The sequence below is a fragment of the Tinamus guttatus genome, unplaced genomic scaffold, assembly GCF_059628265.1.
Source record: "Tinamus guttatus ecotype Peru unplaced genomic scaffold, ASM5962826v1 Tinamus_guttatus_pri_ptg000340l, whole genome shotgun sequence".
NCBI classification, from domain to species: Eukaryota; Metazoa; Chordata; class Aves; order Tinamiformes; family Tinamidae; genus Tinamus; species Tinamus guttatus.
Window position 1 is genome coordinate 372,821 of NW_028288874.1, and position 19,499 is coordinate 392,319.

Genomic DNA, 19,499 nt, shown 5'->3' on the forward strand with positions numbered 1-19,499 from the left:
CCTAGAGCCCAGAAAAGCACAACCTGCATCTCCAATACCCTCAAGGAACCTTCTTGGGGGCACCAAGAGCAGCAAGTGGGAATTGGCACCAGCTGTATAGTGAGAGGGGTTGGAGGGGTACAGAGGTTGATAGCTGATAAAGCAAGGGGAAAAAACTTTATTTTTAAAGCTGGCCTCCTAGATCATAATATAAACACTGGTTCATCTACCCCATGCACAGCCTGGCATGAGGTAGGGTGCAGATGCCACCATGGGATGTTGAGTCTGCAGCTCTGCTCTGTGAAAAGACCTAGGAGCTCTCTGCAAAGGCTCTCCTTCCTTGACTTAAATGAAGGAGTGTGTGTCTGCTTAGGATTCTTGTATCCTCTTCTCCCACTTCTCTAGTGGTAGCTACGGAACTAGAGAACCAACAAGAAAGGAACGTGGACAGACATGATGGTGACAGGAACAACAGACACTTTCGAGATGGTCACAACAGCAGAGCAAAGAGGACAGAATGAGGCACAGCAGATTGCCAGAATGCTGCACTGAATTAGATTTAATACTAAAATGCTTCCTAAAATCCCTTACAACATGGTAATCCTGATCAGTGATCTGCATATTCTGCACCTATAAACACAACTTGCATAATGCTTCTTTCTTTTGCCTCCAAAATTTTTAAAATGTTGCAACAAATTTTTTATGATGAAGACGTGATCTTTGCACCGGGTATTTTTTTTCTCTCTGTCAGATACAGATGTCAGATATATTTGTTTTCCTCTCACTCATTTCCATTAGAGGAGTACTAGTGCACACTTTTTCCACATATTACAAAGATCACAAGGTTAGCTGTAAGATTTTATGCCTAAACAAAGGGCATCTGTTTTACCAATGAGAATTATTACTTTAAGATGACAGATATTAAATAAGATATTATAAGATATTAAATGTTCATTAAAAGGAAATCATAACATGACATAAACACGTAACAAAATTAATTTTGTAAATATTGGACTCTTATCACAAGAATTTGTTTTTATTTTGAATATCAGACGTTTTCAAGAGTAAAAAGTGGCAAAATAAATCTATGGAGAAGTACTGCAGAAGAAGGGCAAAAGACACAAAATTTGGGTTGTCATTATTAAATAGGATACCAAAGAGAATCTTGGAGGTTCTCCTAGAGCTTCAAGGGGACCTGATAGCATATAAATGAGGACATCCCAGCAAGTGTCTTATACATATACATACCCTGTACACAAGCAAAGTCCAGCTTTTTCTCTGTTTTGTTATTGTATTTACGCCTCTATCGTAAGTGGCACTCCTGTTTTCTACACTAGTGAAAGCCTGAACATTGCAATTTTCTATTTCTTCCCCCCACCCAACCCTTACCTAAAAATAACTCCTTGCCTTCCCTCCTTCTCTTGGGGTTTTCCTTGCCTTTACAGTGGGTATCACTAATGCAAATTTTTTCACCTTAGAGGATAACTGCAAATTCTTCCTAACAGACTTACCAGGGAAAATGGGACTTATGCCTTTCCAGGAGCTATCTTCCAGATTTCATTTACCCCAAGCCTCAATGTTTGCTTATATGTAGGCCACATTTTTCCTCCAGAATTATACTCAAGAGGGAAAAATACTGTTTATCACTACTCTTACACCATATGTTAGGCATTTGCATGTTTCTAAATCCATGTTTTTTAGCACCTACAAAATCTTCTGCCTTCTTCTGCTTAGTAAGATGCACTGTGATATAAAGCAATGAATATAACGTAGTTTTTGGAAAGAGTTTTGGACTAATTGAATTGGTTTCTACTTCTGTTTTTTTGTCAACAAAATTGATCAAAGTTACATCTTTATCATGTATTTATTTATTTATTTACACTGGCAATTTTTTACTGATAATCCACAGGCATGTTTGCAGTCAGTATTTGTATTTAAAAGCAGAGATTTTTGCTTCTTTTTCACAATTCTCTTATGTATGTTTAAAAAGGTATGTAAAGTTACAATGTTAATTATATGTTTGCAACTTATTATGTATAATCATTTTGAAATTCATACCCATATGAAGATCCAAGGCGAAATGGCTGAATTAGAAGTGATTAACACTGAGGCAAGGAGTGCTGGAGCGTAAGCTCAAGAAAAACAGCTATGAATATCTCTTTACACATAAGTTTTCCATGTGCTGAAGTAAAGTGTGTGCCCACAATTTCCAGTCCTCTCCTAACCACTTGTTCTTCATGGTCCATACCATATAAATACATAGAATAAATGCCACTATTACCTTCTCTCTGATAGGATCGCCAACAACTTATTCAAATCTCAGCCAACATAAAATATATCAGATATTGAGAGTAATTTCAATTTCATTATTTTCCCATTTTCCTTTTTTTTCCCCCATGATAACATGATTTTCTGTGATCAATGACATCTGACAAATTAGAGCTTAAAATCACTCTGTTCAAGCATATATCAATGTACTCATATTTGACTGGACTATTGTATAAAGCTGTAAAATCTGAATTTTTGCATTTTTCCTATGGACATGATTCTTCTGCTAGTTTGCACTAAAGTGATAAACATTAAGTAATTAAACTTAAATGAATACTTACCTTCCCCAAATTTTATCAAATGATGACACTTCAAGGAAGTGCTCCTGCTAAATAAACAAAGCTTTAACTCAATACTCCATACTGCGCAGTACCTATACGCCAGCCTTGGTACACACTGAGCTTAACCCTTTGATTCCAGGAGTCATGATTTCCTGACATGCCCTCCTCATACACAATGCATTAGTAGTAAAGCTGAAACAAAAATCTGCTAGCATGAAGGTATAAAAAGTAACTAGTAAATTGTAAATACATTAACTTATGTTACTGAAGATAATTATCTATGTATTCTAATCAAGATAAAGTTCAAACTCTGACTATGAAAATAAACTACTTAATTAGAGACATTACAGGGAATAAAAAGAGCTAGGCTTTTCATAGATCTTGAGGCAAAATCAAATAAGATTATAACTATCTGTCCAAATTACTATGCTATACAGCCTATAGCAGTACGTGAATCACGGACCAAGCAGGGGAACCAAGAGTTGACTACCTGGCATAGGTGCAATAGTTCTAACGCTGTATGCCAACACTCAAGCATGGCACTGAGCAGACGGCATTCACCCCTGATGTTCGCCTCTGCTCTGCACAGGCCTTGAAGAACCACAAGTTTCTCATGGCTGAAAATGTAACCAATGTTGCCAGTTTTAAACCTATCCTAGATGACATTAGATTCTTTAGTGGCCATAGGATAGCTATTTTTTGCCACAGAAGAATGATCCACAGGTTCTAAGACTCAAAGGGGCATTTTCCTTGATACATGTACTCTGGAAATCTGATGCTATAAAAGGGAACTAGTTCCATGAAAGTAATCAGCTCACTTCACCACGTATTGCCACAATCATAGCAGGTCCAGGAAGGGAAAAAACGTTCTGAAACCAAAATTCGTACTACAGATATCTTAACCTTACTATTGCAGTGTGTTTTTCAGGATGCACAGGAAGAAAGTAAATGCTATTATCTCATCATACTCAAGTTAATATTACCCTCAACTCTCATCACAATCCCTACTTAACTATTCTGCAATATGTCATTAATCAATGTATGTACTGATTGGATCTATTCAATTCATGCATCGTGTAATGAATGGCATATATAAACATGTTTCGAATACATTTATTCGGATATCTATACATGAAAGTAAAATCACTACTACAATTGGTACTCAAGCTTGTCAGATGGCCTCTTTCTCATTCTGTTTTGCATAAGACATGCTAATGGTGATGTCATCTGCAGTCTGAAACCCAGAAAAATGTAAATCAAGGAATAGTTGATCAAGATAAGCATCTACTTAAAACTAGTACTTTTTGCAGGAATTGTGTTGCACTTATAATCTAAATATAAACCTCTGCCTCCTGAAAAAAAAATATACAGAACTTGCTAGTAAGGATATTTTTGCATTAAAAAACAAAAGAAATACAATTGCCAACTACGGAAATTCTCTGTCTTTCACAGTAGATCATACATCAAGTAACAATTACATATATATATATATATTTTGCATGTGAATCATATAAAAATATTTGAATTCTTCTAGAAAGAAAAACCCAGAGGTTCTTTAAAGCCATATGCTTTGTAAAGCACAGTAGAACTTGGCCACTTACCCAACACTCTGTTTTGGCAAAGCTGTGGAAACAAATTTCAACGTTTCTTCAGTAAGTTTGCAACTTGCTGATTAGTTAGTAGGCACTGTAGGCCAAATACTTGATGCATTATAGACTAACAGAGAGAACATATATAAGAACACCATATGCCATATTTCCAAAAATACTCTTCAAATACAACAAGGCAGCCAATAAGATTGATACGACGTTTTCCTCTTTTGGCATGTGGAACAACAGCATAGTTTACATGAAAATACGGGGCACAGGAGAGGTGTAATGGGAAAGATTACTAACGACATCCACATTTGTCCCCAGATGTGTGAGCTAGCTTTAAAAATCTCACTAGGATTTTTGCTAGGTCTCTAATACGTATCTCCAGCTCTCAGATTGGCAAATTGCTTTGAAATTAGAAGACATTAGAAATACACTAATATTAAAGTATTTTTAAATACTTTCCTTTAGTATAAACACAAGCACATATTTTTGACTTATAAATCTCAATTTGCTGAGGCACATTGAGCAATTCCTTTTGCTATGAGATTTTGGCTAAGGTTACCATTAAATTTGGCATTATAAAATACTAACACTGTACAATTTTATGATATTATGGTATTTGGCCAAACTGAGATCACATTGCTCAAAATGTAAATTACCACTACATGTGAACAATGAACAGCTCTGTAGTAACATTAAATGACAGAAATAGAGAAGGTCATAGGTCTCTTTTTCTAAATTTTTATACCTCCTTTTCACTCTGGAAGAACATTAAAACGGAATGTGTGCTCATACCTGAATTTACATGACATTTGATACATACAGAGCTGGGGAACAAATTCCATGTTCCTCTCATTTAAAAATTAACTAAATGGAGTGTCCAAGGCTTTATTAGCCACTGTCAATGTGTACACACCGGTCATCTGAATAAAAGTTCCCAACAAGCAGTTATCTTGGCTTTAGGGAGGATATAGCAATTCCACAAAGAAAATTATTTGCTTTTATTTGCTCCCTCCTGCCTCACCTGTGTGACTTTTCCTGGGCAAGAGGTAATATTGGACTACTCTACAGCACCCATCCCACATATTTTAAAAGGCCAAGCTTAGCTCCTTGGGAATGGGAACACAAGATCTCTCTCCCTTCACTGCCCTTCACTAAGAGTGCATCTCGCAAAAAAAAAAACAACAAAAAAATGGTTTTCAGGCTAGATGGACTTTGTACTCTCCCAGCACAGCTGATTTTTTTTTTTTTCCAAAAAAGCAGCTTGCAGAACAAACTGCTTCCACCACCTTCATTTAATCCATCACCCCCAAGGGTCGACCCTGCTAGTTCCACTCCTAAAAACTTACAAAGATACATCGGAATAAGCTGCTGCCCCACACACTCTTTGTGTGTGCTTTCAGCTTAAAAGATATCTAATAAAAAGCAAAGTCAAGGGCAAAGAGTGGAAAGTTGAAATGGTCCCAGAACTCCTACCCTCTCTCTACCTCTCTCTACAATGGACTACAACTACAGCACAGCAGGATGCCAACTGGACACATTCTCCTTCCATTCCCTTCAGCCCTTCCCCTAAATTCTTCTTTGGATCTGAGCAAATAAATACAAATTTAAAAGTATATTTGGAGAAAGATAAAATTGAGGAACTGTTAGCAGTCTAATATTCTCTTGTGAAGTTTCGCAATGAAAGGGAGACAATGTGAATTATACGCAAAAATTGCGGGAATCACATTTCACAACATCTCACCAATAAAAAGATGAACCTTGGTGTCTGGGGTTTATTGCATCCCCCCGAATGAAAAAGATCTAACAACTCAGTATCCCTCAGAGAAAGGTGAAGTCCCAATAGGCTAAAGGCTCACCCACAAAAATAGATGTGAGGAAGAGAACAGTAAGAATTATTTTATTTTCTGAACAAATTATAATCAGCTATCACATACAGCTTTTGTCTGAACCAGACTGTAATTCAGCAGTAAACACTCGTCTGTTTATAGTTAATGAAGGAACCACTTTTGTCAGCAGAACTCAATCTTGTATGCAACTCTGAATTAGCGACAAATGCACAAAGGAGCTAAAACTTCAGAAACAAGCCCAATGAAAAGTTCCAATGCTTCCCTCCTACAAACAGAACGTACAGTTTTCTATATAATGTTTCTGAAACAACTATTCAATAGCAGAACTCCCATTTACTGTATTAGCTGAAGCCTACCAGCATCCCAGGATGAAGCTATGACAAATGTTCTTCTAGAACAACAGGAGCAGCTTTTTCTTAATTCCTTGTGGTTGTGCTTGTAGCTCCTGAACACCTCTGTATTTGTCACTTACATAACAGTGGGGACCTCTTACTCCGGCATTTGTTTCTGGATGCTTTTTTATTTTTTCACCTTTTAGTTCAGAAACCTCCCAGAAATCTTGCAATGTATTTATAAAGAAGTTATTCGTGCCGTAGCCATTGAATGCAGATTTAGTCTTCATAGGTATTTGTTGTAACAGACCTTTTAAGGAAGTATCTATTACCACACGTGGCTTTTGTTACTTACGGAGAATTTTCTCTGAGAATTAGACGTCAGTCACCTTCACCCAAGCCTCTATCCCCTTTTCCATGAATATGCACATATACCACACGAGAGCACAGGCACACATATACCCACACACGTGTGAGCAAGCACAACGCGCTGCCCCGACAGCAGGGCCCCAAGGCAGGGATATCTGACTAACCTGCAGTGGTCTCTGTTTATCACTGCCCTTAGGAGATTTCAGTCCACTTGTCTGTTGCTGTAAAAGCAGCTGTCTTGCTGCCTGGAGTGCCTAAAAGTAAGAAAAAAAAAAAAAGGTATATAATTTCTGCCATTTCCTAGAAAGAGATAGGCTACTCAGTGTTAATGTTATTTAAAAGTCCATTTGAACAAGCGCAATCTCCTCCCGGTCAATTTGTATTTGGTAGCCCTCAGAGTTAAGTTTGGTTTGTTTTTCTTAAAACATGAAAAAAAAAAAACCCTCTACACAGACATATATGCAACTTCACTAAAATTTATGGATGTACATGAAATCCTGCAGGAAATAAAGTTAATTTGTTTAAAGTGCTTGAAGAGGAAAAATCATAAACTGCATCAATAGCCTCATTTCCACAAGGAACTTGTCTTTGAGTGTTCAACTAAAATGCCCACTCCCTTGTAAATTATCATTCAATTTGCATTTTCATATTACAATTTTGAAGCAAAAGCAAGTAGACTTCAAGTGTTACCGGAAGCTGTAATTAAATTTGACAAATCAACATCAGATTATCTTGAAAATGAATTAATAAGGATATTCATTGAAGATTAAAAACACTTTTTGTACTTACAATTCAAGGAGAAACCTCTCCTTTGACAAAATAAAGTGCAGTTTTAATGCCAAATAAAAATGAGTGGTTTTCATTTGCATTCTTAGGAAAATCAGAGAACAAAGAAATTACTACTCCACCAACCAGATCAGACTCTGGGGATGATGGTATCCCAATCAAAATATAAAACGCTTTCATTTATTTTGTGTTTTCATTCCAGATCAGCAGAATACATTTAAACATATGAAATGTATACAAACATTGCATTACCGGAGAAGGCTACTGGAAATTATTTTTGCTGTAAAATCATTTTTAGAATGCAGCAGTACTTATTAAGACATGAAAAAAAATACTCAAATCCTTCACACTGAAAGTCACTGAAGAACTCTTCTCTTTTAAAGCCGTTCAATTCAGTAAGTAGCCATTACAGCCTTAAAACACAGCACAGCTATGGATGTTATTATAGCACACGGTAGGCAGGATAGAGCGCAATAAATGCAACTTGATCGATAGTCCCTAAAATAATAAAGATTCTCCGACGATGAAGAAAGGTACTATTTTGATTAGACTCAAATGAGCTGTTTTTTAAGATAGTTTCTAGTATCCATGACAACAGTTGCTTTGACAAGATGTGCATATGGCATTACACTGCCAGCTGGTGTGAACAATGTTTGAACTACTGCATTGAGATGCTGAGCAAACAGAAAAAGTTGCCACGTCTTAACCCTCGGGGAAGGCAGTCATCCCCTGATCAATTATGAAAAGACAGAGCGGGGGCTGCTACAGTCTGGCTCCAAGCAAGTTTTCGGAGCAGGCAGGCAGACAGCGGAAACCAAAGCAAACAAACTGAATGCACCAGCCCCATCTCCTAACAACATCGATTGGTCTCCCCGCAGAAGGCCCCGGTGCAAAGTTTGCAGAGCACACTTTCCACATTTGGAGACATTCCCACAACAATCCCCTTATTGTTTCATCAAATTCTCCAGTAATTACAGGTCAGCTTTGCGAAGGCTACACATTCCTCCGAACCTAAGCAACGAGGCGTACACAACCGGCGTCTCGCCTTCAAAAATAAATAAGAGTTAAAATATTTCTAAGTGCCCTCCGAATATTTTGTTTCCAAGGAATCGCTGGATGCCCTGCTTCCTATGTGAACGGCATAATCTTTTCTGCAATCGCAAGTCCCGAGCAGATCCCAAAGGACAATCCCGCTCTGTCTGAGATCAGAGAGAAATATCTGGTGATTCCAGGGGCACCAGGATTTGGTCCCAACACCTTGCAGCAGTAGAGACACAAAACATGGATTAAATGCATGAACAGAAGATCTACAGTGAATTCATAATCCTTCCCAATCTTTAAAACTCTCTGAAAGGGAAACTGGAATTAAAGAGAGAAAACTATTGCGCCTCTGAATTAATAGGAGCCTGCGCAGGAAAGCCAGCCTCACTGCTCAGGATGATACTGCCACAGGAACAAGTGAAGAAATCTGGAGTTAAAGAAGATGGGAAGAACCATAAAAATAAATGTATTTTCTAATTGTGGCAGCAGCAGGAAGTTCATTACAGGGTCTTTATCTATAAAAATCATAGTGATACAGTACCGATGTATTGTTTAAAATATCTGGAACAGTCTGCAAATTGTTTCAGGGTCCTAATCCTCCTCAGGAGGAAATACCTCTCACATCAATACAAAAGCAAGCAAGCAAGCATCTGGTAAAAAGTGTACATTCACAGTACTTGAAAATTAGAGAATTAGACTATGAAGTGCCTTAGATTTAAGCTAGAGAGGATAATTTCAAATCAGGGCTAGCATACTAGCATAGATTCGGTATAAGAAAGGATGAATTCCTACCACCAACTACAAAATGAAAAAGCAAGGTAGCACAACAGGATATGTTTGCATAAAAGGCTCTACTACTTAAACTATTTTGATTTATATGTGCTGGTAGGGATATCTTTAAAGGAATAAAGGCTCATCTTTTAATACAAAATGTCTTATAAATGATGACTACTGAATACTGCAGTGATCTTATTGTGGCAGTTTAGATTATTGTAAACACAGGAGATAGCACAGGAACAGAAAACAATTTCAGAAGATCAGAGATGATTTAAAACTCATAAAGAGAAATCACTGTCAGCCTTTGTTCTTAGACCAAGTATCACGTGGCACTTTTTTTCTCCCTATGTACTGCTTAACTTTAGATTTTGCTACTCAGTAAACAATCTCCCAGAAACACAGTGTTAATTTCAAAGAACTGTTTTTGCCATTTCCCTGAAGAAAAGATTATGAGACAGGGAAACATTCAGTTCTCTAAATTCATTTGCTGCTACTACATCTTTGCAAAATAAACTGCACCTTAAGATTGGCCCTCCAAATTAGTAGATTACATGCACATGCACAAGAAAATGTGGTCTAAAAGCAGTTCGGTGAAAACAAACTAACAGATGTTTATAAATCGAGCAGATCAAAATTATATTGAGTCCTACCTCAAATTAACAGCAGCAAGGAAGGATTCTTAGGCAGCCAAAACTGTATCCAGTTTCCAATAACATTTGTTTCAAATTTAGTGGGCACTTTTCCTTAATTAAGTTAGCTAAATTAGTAAAACTATACGGAAAAAAAGTCAGTGTAGACAAAAACAATAAAAAGAACTGAGGATTAGAAATGATTTTAATAATGCAAATGAAAATCATTATAATACTTTAAGTAACGTCTATATAAGCAGGAAATTTAGGCATATGGTTTCCAGAACTCACTGCATCTTGTAGCAAAATATGTATTAAGAATGGTACTTCTAGGTATTTTCTGTAGATCTTTGGCATATAGCTAAAATGAAAGCAGAATAAAAAAGAAAATAATTGCTTATAATTCACTCTAATGGACTTGATAAATTGTGGTATATTTTACTGTTTGTGGGCGATAATTCTATGAGACACAATTTCATCTCATTTTGTATTCCAAACCTTTTTATTTAATTTAAGCATGTCTCAAAGTAATTTTTAAAGAGTTATCACTTTAATAAAGTGAAAGCTCCAATACAGGAAGGTAAGCTGATTACTTTGTTCCCTTAAAATATAAATATATATGTATTTTTAGGAACAGATGTCACTCATATCTTTCTTTTAAAAATAGGAATGTTTAACCTATCAGCCTGTTGCATTTGAGACGTTAAAATGAAAAATGACATCTACGCCCATTAATATCGTCAATGTATAAACAGCACAGCGTGACACATTCTTGAGAGCTGAAGGCTACAAAATCTTTCTGAAACATAAATAACAAAGCACTCAGAAGCATATTTGATGTTGATATTCATCTCTGAGAAAAACACTGCTGCCTGGGCTTCTTATGAAAATAGATGCAGCCCAAATGGATCTCCTGTAATTGGTTTCAGATAGCGAGGTCAAAAGAAATATGATACAAGAAACTATTATGTGGAACAGGCGAAACAAGAATGTTTATACAGGCACTCCCTATTTATGCTGACAAGAGGTGTATACTTTGCAGATAACCAGAACCAAAAAACTTGCCAGAAGACAGCCAGATTCTTTCATTTTTCTAACTCCAAATTCCTATCTTATATTTTTCAAATGACTGCATCCTCTAGCATAGACTATTCAAGATAAAATAAGTTTCTGAACATAAAATAAGTTTCCAAATGGCTGAATATGTCAAACGAGAGTCAGTTTGCTGGTAGCACTATGCAACCGAAACGTATCAACATGCTAAGCTGGATTTAAGGCCAGAGACTGCATTGCACTGGATGAATAACAAGTTAACCAAATGATTACGCAGCTACATTTATTTATAAAAATCACTTCAGTAGAAGCTCTGGTGCCCTTACATCCTGCTATGTGTCCACTCTCCAGCTGGCTCAGAAGGAGAAGCCCAGAATTACTCAGGCATAGGAAAGTCTTCAAAGACTGTGACGAAAAGCTAATGCCCTTCAGCTCTCCCTAATAGCATTCACATGGCACTGCTACACCTTTTCCTCTCCCTGCCTGTATCTTCTCTGCAAGTTCTCTAATGAATATTGCACCCAATCAGCACGGCCGCTTTTCGTCTTTCCAAATAAAGTAGCAAAGCATTTAACACTATTCAAAGACTTGTCAATTTAAGACGATCCAAGTCCTTTCCAACTGAAGCCCGGGAAGTCTCTCTGGGAGACTTGCCAGGAAGAGTAAAATCCCATGAGGCTTGCAACATCCATACCTACCTTGGAGAACAGAATCCCTTCCTAACCTGCACAAAGGGACAATAAAACCTAGGCGCATGCTGGCTTCAGACGGAAGGACAGAGCGACTGAGGTTGGAAGGGATCATCTAGTCCAACCCCCCTACACAAGCAGGGGAAAGCAGGACAACTCACAGAGTGATTAAGTGAACATCTAAATACGTTTGAGAATATTTATTGCATCAACGCTACAGGACTTTGGTCAAAAAATGCCTAATTCCTAAATCCCAAGAGGCTTTGGCGTAAGATAGTCACTGAGGTGCTCAGTCTTGCCAAGGCCATGGAAATCCTCCATCTGGCCAGAAAAGCAATTCTCTTAGGGTGATACAACCACATCCTGTTTCTGCTTCAGATCTGTTTGTCTGACAGTCCTGAAGTACAAAACAACAACAGAGAAATAGATCCTCAGTCTACCTGGCCTGCTATTCTGCCCTCATGTTATCCAAGATTAATTTGCAACTGAAGAGAAAAAGTATCAGTAATAAACTGATGAATGCAACATGAAGTCTCATAATGCTGTTTAATAAAAGGAAATTAATCACATAATTGTCATAAACCTATTTTCAAACAGCAATCTATCAGAGAGAAATTATGCATCTGTAGTTATTGACCTTTCATTTTACCATGACTGATTCGTAATTAGACTAGTTTTGTGAAAAATAATAGTTAATTACCAGATTTTTTTCACTCTAATTGTTTTGGCTTTTTTTTTTTTCTTTTTGTTTAGTGTCTTACTTTTGCTGCATGTGAAGGATACTAAATAAATACCGGCCACTAACAACGTATCAGCTAAGATATTTCATTTTATGAAGTCATATTTAGTTTCTCACTATATAAACCAATTAACTGCATACTAGACAGTGTTTCTAAAGCAACAATTTCATTTTTCCTACTCGTTATTTGGCTCAGCAAGAATTAGGAACAAAACACCCGTCCAGCTGCTTGCTTCAATTCCTGGTGTCACTAGCAGGGTCCTTCCCTGAAGACATCAATCTGCATTAGTCATTAGGGATACATGAGAGACCGTGCATAACATGTTCCATGACACCAAACCCAAACGTGGCCTCCAAAGCTCAGACCACCTGTAGAATGTGAATGTCAAGGGTTAGGAGAGACGTGGGCCCACAGCCCCAAAGCTGCGCTCCACCCTGACAACCTCGCTGCTTTTTTTTCTCATGCCTGAACTTGTTTAACACTCCTTTGGTACAAAAAAGATTGAAAGAGGCAGTGTGAGGCACTTTATTCTTACTACTTTGATTACTTACTGAGTAAATGAATTAAGGATATAAAAACCCTAACTGGTGCATGAATCAAGTAATAGTGCCACTATTTACAAATATCCTGCTGCTCTCTTCTTTCATGTGGCACCACTTTTTGACAAAATGGGACCTGAAACAGTGAAATATATGAGCTGATCTCTTAGTTCTACATGGACAGGAACTTGTCAATTGGAGGTACCAGTATTCCCCATGAACGTCGCTATTCATTTCACACGAAAATCAGCTAGAACAACAGTCACTATAGCTGTCACTCTCTGTGAATTGAGAAATGACAACAATCCTTAGCATTACTATACTTTTATAAAATATAATGTATAGATTTTACGTAACGTACACATTTGCATTTGCATACGTCTACAAATGTCTATCTATCCTTGATTTGAAAGGAGCTGGCTTGAAGAAAAGATCTACTTTAAAGTCTGTCAATTGTAGCCAACTAGTTGGCTGTGAAGTCTACTTTCAAACAAAGCAGTGAAACAAAGCAGTGTTGGCTTAGGTGGAAGATAGCTTGCTAATTTATAAATAGGAAGGGAACTGATGGAAATGGAAGTAAGAGTGGTCCCATTTGCACTAAAATCAAAATGCAGAGCAAATGTGGGTGGAGAAAGAAACACAGTATCAAGGGAAGCATTATAATGCTAGGCTTTTAGAAGGCAGCGGTTTTATCTGATAGAAATCTGAAAGGGAAATTTAGAAATTAAAGACAATGGAATCAGCATGGAGATTATTAAGCAAATGAATAACAAAATCACATTCAAGAATATGATTAAAGCTAAAACAAAAGATGAGGCAGAACTAAAACAAAATGAAACAAGTACTAGGACGTTTTGTTCTGGCCAACAGCAAGATTCCTAGAAAGAAACCTAAAATTTGAAAGGACAGGTGTGACGACTGATTAGTTCTGTTATGCGATATGGAGAGGTAAAATAACATGTGGAGAACAAATGCCAAAAAGATAATTACACCAGAATAGAACTGCCGTAGCCATTTAGAAGGCAGAAACAAATACCTCTATCTTTACAATTTCTTTTCAATTAAATACCCTTCTGTACTGTGACTGGTAGAGGAGTTCTGGCACAAAGGATGCTAAGCACTGAGAGCCATCCAACGGGCTGCAGCTGATGCAACCAAGTCAGCAGTTCAAGAGTATGGACCTACGCACTACAAAGAAACCATAACCAAAGTTACATCAGTTATACAAACCAGACACTCCCAGGCAATGAAAATACCAATGCATTTATTGAAAAGGTACTGATTAAAAGGGCTCAACATGTCACATCAGTCTTTTGTGGTATGGAAGGAACGAACAAACCCATTACTGGAAAATCTTCAGACTTTAGTAGAGAACAAAGTTCACTCCTGCCTTTCAAGAAGATACAATAAATACTATGTTTTTAATAATTAAACTCTTCTTAAACAGAGCTTGTTATTGAATTCCCATTTTTAAAAAGGGCATTATTTAAAGGTATCTCAGATTTAAAATACCTATCTATGATGAAAAACACATATTAAAGTCTTAAGCCAACACTGTCATACTATTATGAAAAAAAGCAAGCATCATACTGGGATATATAAACAGAAGAGTCACATACAAGGCAAGTAGAGGATTTTTTCCACTTCACTTTTTAAAGAGCCAGCTGAAGAAACTGTGTGCAGTTCTTCACGTAAATGGACGACCTGGCCAGTGAGCGGAGAGGAGCAGTGAGAATGGGCAAATGATGAGAAAACACAACCTATAAGACAGCAAGAGTCTGATCAGTTCTGTACTTGAAGAAAAAAAAAGAAGAACTAAAAAACCCTTAAGTAATAACTGTCTTCTGCAAGAAAAAAAATTGCTGCAATGAGAGAATTATTTGTACTCTTAGGATAGGGTAAAGAATAATGGGTTTAAACTGAAACCAAGGAAATTTAATTAAATGTAAGAAGAAACTGTCCAATGGCACCTTGTAGCCCTATTTTATGTTTTCTATTGTTCTTCTTCTGATTCCCATGAGAGAATTCCAAGTTTGCACTTACTATGCCTAACACTTTGCATCATGGAGTTTCAGTAAGTTAACTGCTTTGAATTAATAAGAATTATACACAACTGTTCTCTGGAATTTTTCAACCTTAGATGACTCTAAGTGGGTTCGGGAGCCCTTTCTTGAATTTTTGAGCTGAATATAAAGGTTGTTTATTTAGAATAGGAGATGGGTTAGAAGAAATAAAGATTTCCTGATACTCCAATTCTTACTATAAACAAGGACACCTGGTTGATATGAACAGCTAGGAAGAGGAGAGAAATACAAGTAGGGAATTAGGGGCTGAAGTTTCATCAAGAAAATCAGTTGTACAGTTCCAAGCAACAAAGAATGAGTCCCATTAATATAATTTATTGTGAGTTTAAACCTAAAGCTACAATAACAAAACTTACAAAGCATCTATGATAACCTGATTTCCATCATTTTTCATTAAATAGTTTGATCAAAAGTCACTGTAGAGACTAACTTAATAGTGTTTATTGCTCCTGCCAAATCAGATCAACTGAACTCCCGCTAAGTCTGTATTTTTTTAGGGAGGTTCTTTCTTTTTTTTTTTTTTTAATGTATTCTAAAATTTCAGTCAGCGCCACGCATATATTCCATACATGAATAATTAGGGAAAAAACATGAATATAAATAAGAGCTACAATAGTAGCCATTTTATTTATACTTTTCAAGATTTTTGATAAACATTCTTACCAAGACTATTAAAATGCATTTGGAGAGAAAAGTGAAATCCTACCTGGAGTTAAGAAAACAGTAGAAACACTGATATGGGATCAGGAAGTAAACTATGCAAATAAACAGCCCATTTTCATTAAAAAAAGATTCCTCTAGAGACTACTCATATGAATGGTGTCATTCACTAATATTTATAAGTGAGTTGATAACACAAGGAATAACACTTGATCTAAACTCCCTGGAATAATTGTAAAGCATTAAAGGCTACAGAAGTCCACATAAATCTGAAATTTAAAGAGCATGAAGGATCTCAAGGATCCCTGTACCATGACCACAAATGAAATGGTAAGCGCTTATGTGCATCACAACGTGTGCAGTCGCATAGGCACAGTGAATGCTATTTTTCTGGAAGGAAATGCTTATACTCGTGGTTAACCCAACAACTGCAGCACGAGGTTAACTCTGTGAAAAGAGCTCTCTGCAGCTGTATCTATAGCTGGCCTGCCTGAATTATGAGGGCCACCATCGTCTTGGACTGCTTATCCAGCTTGGAACTCTTATGGTGCATCCCGGCATGACTCAACAGGCCACACCGGTCTCTGTGCAAGTCGCGGCGCAGCTGCAGCGATACTGCTCTTCTGCTGGTTCTGGCTGTACTGGCAAACGCTCGTATCGAAGGGTGGCCTTAACACACTGTGAAGACAAAGCTACCGGGAAAGAATTCTCCAGTTTGGGGACTTTTAATAGTGAAGATTATAAATGAGAGAAATGACAAAGAGCTTTAATTTTAAGCTAAAATGCAAGTGAAGACAGGCAGGCAAATGTCCTCGGGCTCCTCATCCTACTTTCCAGGCCTTGTGAGCAGCTCTGGTAGAGAATGTAGCTTTTATGATTAGAAACTTGTAGGGATGAAAAAGAAAAGACCTGAAGCTAATAACAATGTTTTGCAGAGGAACAGAGAGACATTTTGCAATTCCCAGGGCATTTAGGTGCTAGCAAATGATAGCAACTGCAAGAGGAATTCCCAAGCAGCATTAGTGAGTGACACAACAGGTTAGGCACAGCAATTAAAAGTAGACTCCAGTTCCAACCACAGTTCGTCAAGTCTGCCCAGGGAAAAATCATCCCTATCATACTGCCTCGGAGCCCGCAGTGATCTCGGTAAACAGCAAGCTAATCAAGGAATTATCATATTAAATATGCTCAGGGCATCATCAACTGCACATGCATTTGTAAAAGGCAGCCACGCCCGGGTGTGTGGGTGCCAAACATATGTAATACTTCACGAGTTAGTCTCTTCCGGCATCAGACTAAAACCTTCCTGTGAATTTTGCAGCATATATTGCATAATCACTATCACTACTGGGCACATAAGAAATAAGTACTGGCAACCTCAGCACTTGTACACTTCTAAAGACATTCCCCTTTATACATTAAGCCCAAACTTCATTCCTTGGGAGTATTTTCCAGAACTTCCCTTACATAATACTTCCTTATTTCTGTCTTAAATCTCATTGATCTCTAATGATTCCTAATTATCTTCTTTCTGAATTCTCGCACAAAAGTTTCTGGATTTATATAAGGAATCAAACTACCACCATTTCCCTTTCTTTCTTTTAATGTCTTTATCCAAGACATCTCCAAGAAAAACAGTGAATGAGGTGGGATTATTTCCCTCATAACACACCAATACTTATTCATTTAAATTGTATGCATGTACATATCTGCACATTTATATGACGCACATATGAAATGTACGATTTGTTATCTTTCTCACCTGCTCTAGTTATCTAACACATATCTCATGACCATGTTGCCCTGCAGAAGAAAAGAGAATCCAGCTCAGGCAGGGGCTCATCCTGACTGGACCTCAGACTATTACTACAATAAATTGCAACAGGCACATAATAAAAAGTCCAACCTCCCACTTCATCTAGAAATGATACTTAATTCAAAACCAGCATCTATCCACAAAGTACATTCCCGATGCACTTTTTACAGTTAGTTTTGAAAACAGCAGAATTAATAATCAAAATGACATTTTCAATTGTCCAAATGAAACTGCAGAAGCATATAGAGGTGCGAGACAATGTGCTGGGGATTAAAGAAACACTACACTTTTGCAAGTTTCCTCAGACTCATATCTTAATCAGAAACATTATGTTTGCTTTCCTGAAAAATATGAATCATATTATCTAAACAATCCTGATATATGTATATATATATACACTCTTCTTCTCAAACCTTTTACCCTTTTTCTCAATCATGATTTTCAGTCTGTCATACCATAGGTATTTCAAAACATGACATATTTGCACTAACAAACTGCAGAATTTTGAGACCTTTCACCTTCTACAATTTTACTGATAATTGGACTTACATATGCATTACCAACTCCTTCATTAGATACTACATTTTGTCCACTGATTTCATCTCAGTCTTTTTCAACATACAGGTTTATACACCTAAAAGTATTGTTACAAAATTGTTACCAAAAATTAGCCATGAAATGCTTGCAGACAATGAGTCCCATCTCCATGTGTTCCCTTGAAAGCCTAGCTTCAGAGATAGAAAAAAGGAAAGCAAGGGTCTTCCTGGACATGTAAAGCATTTATTTTAAAAATTTGTTAACTGTATGTAGTACAGATTCCAGACTTTTAATGACATACAAGTGTACTTCATTCAGGTATGATATTGGTATATATTTTTAATATACCAAGCCGATTCTTCTTTATTGCTTCTAATATCCCCTGTTGTTTTAATAGGTTATTCAGGAGGCAATGCAACTTTTCTGTGAACTCGTATCTGTGTTTTCTTCCTAGATCATCAGTTCTTTGTATAAGGAGCTAGAGTGCCACACAAAATATGGATTTAATCCTAACTACAGTTTCAGCTATTATTGCATTACTTTATTATATTACTACAATGAATAGTATTACTTCAGCTATTACTTTAATGAATTTATTTGACCTATTAGAGATGGAAGTTTATATTATAAAACAAAATGTAAATACTTCCTGCTCTGAGATTAGGGAAAAATATATACCACTGACAGAGCATTACGACAGCTTCAGTCACTGGCCTTTTAAGAGAAAGCATTCTAGACTGTATCTATTTGTCTGATCTTCTCCTGCAATTCCCGTGGCCCTTCTGGTGCTGCAGCACAATGGCCTGAAGAATGGGAATGGGAAAGAAATGATCTCATGCCAGGCCTTTGGGATTCCTCTGAAATACTTTTTGTAGAAGAGTTAAGTGCATGTGGCTTGTAGTACGTGAATGCAGACCTGTGGCCAACAGGTAGAACAGAATCTTTGATTTTTGAGTTCAGATGAATGTCAAAAGTCCTTACTCTCTTCTCCAGCAATCCCTGGTCTCATTAATATCATTAAGACAGAGCTGCTGGAAGCACTTTAGTGTTTATAGTTAAGAAAAAAAAAAAAACAGGGAGTGTCTTGATATCATCTTCAATAATTCAACTGATTCTCTCAGGCTTCGTCTACGCTGACAAACTGAACAGTGCCTGGCAATGTGACTTTCCCAGGCACCTCTCTGCAGTCAGATCTTTCCAAGGACCATTCCCAAGCGGCGACTGGATGCAACTGCTCTGTTTTGGGGGCTGAAAGAGGTGTGCAGGGTGCTCAGGCGCGTCTCACCCTCGGTCAGCTGCCCAGGTGAGTGCCCAGGAATGGTGTGTTTAATCTCCTGGTGTGCACCACAGCAGTGGGGCCAGGCTTAGCTTCACAGCCGCCCAACCGCGCTAGCCAGCATGGGATCTTCAGATG

General features: G+C 37.3%; 1 protein-coding gene across 4 annotated transcripts in view; it reads right to left on the bottom strand.

Moving 5' to 3' along the window:
• FOXP2 (forkhead box P2) overlaps positions 1-19,499 on the bottom strand; it is a 349,666-nt gene that overhangs the window by 106,239 nt on the left and 223,928 nt on the right. For all 4 annotated transcript variants that reach the window (XM_088529739.1, XM_088529736.1, XM_088529737.1 and 1 more), the window contains one exon: positions 6,899-6,988. In XM_088529739.1, coding sequence (XP_088385865.1) covers positions 6,899-6,988 — 90 coding nt within the window. The remainder of the gene's footprint in view (positions 1-6,898; positions 6,989-19,499) is intronic.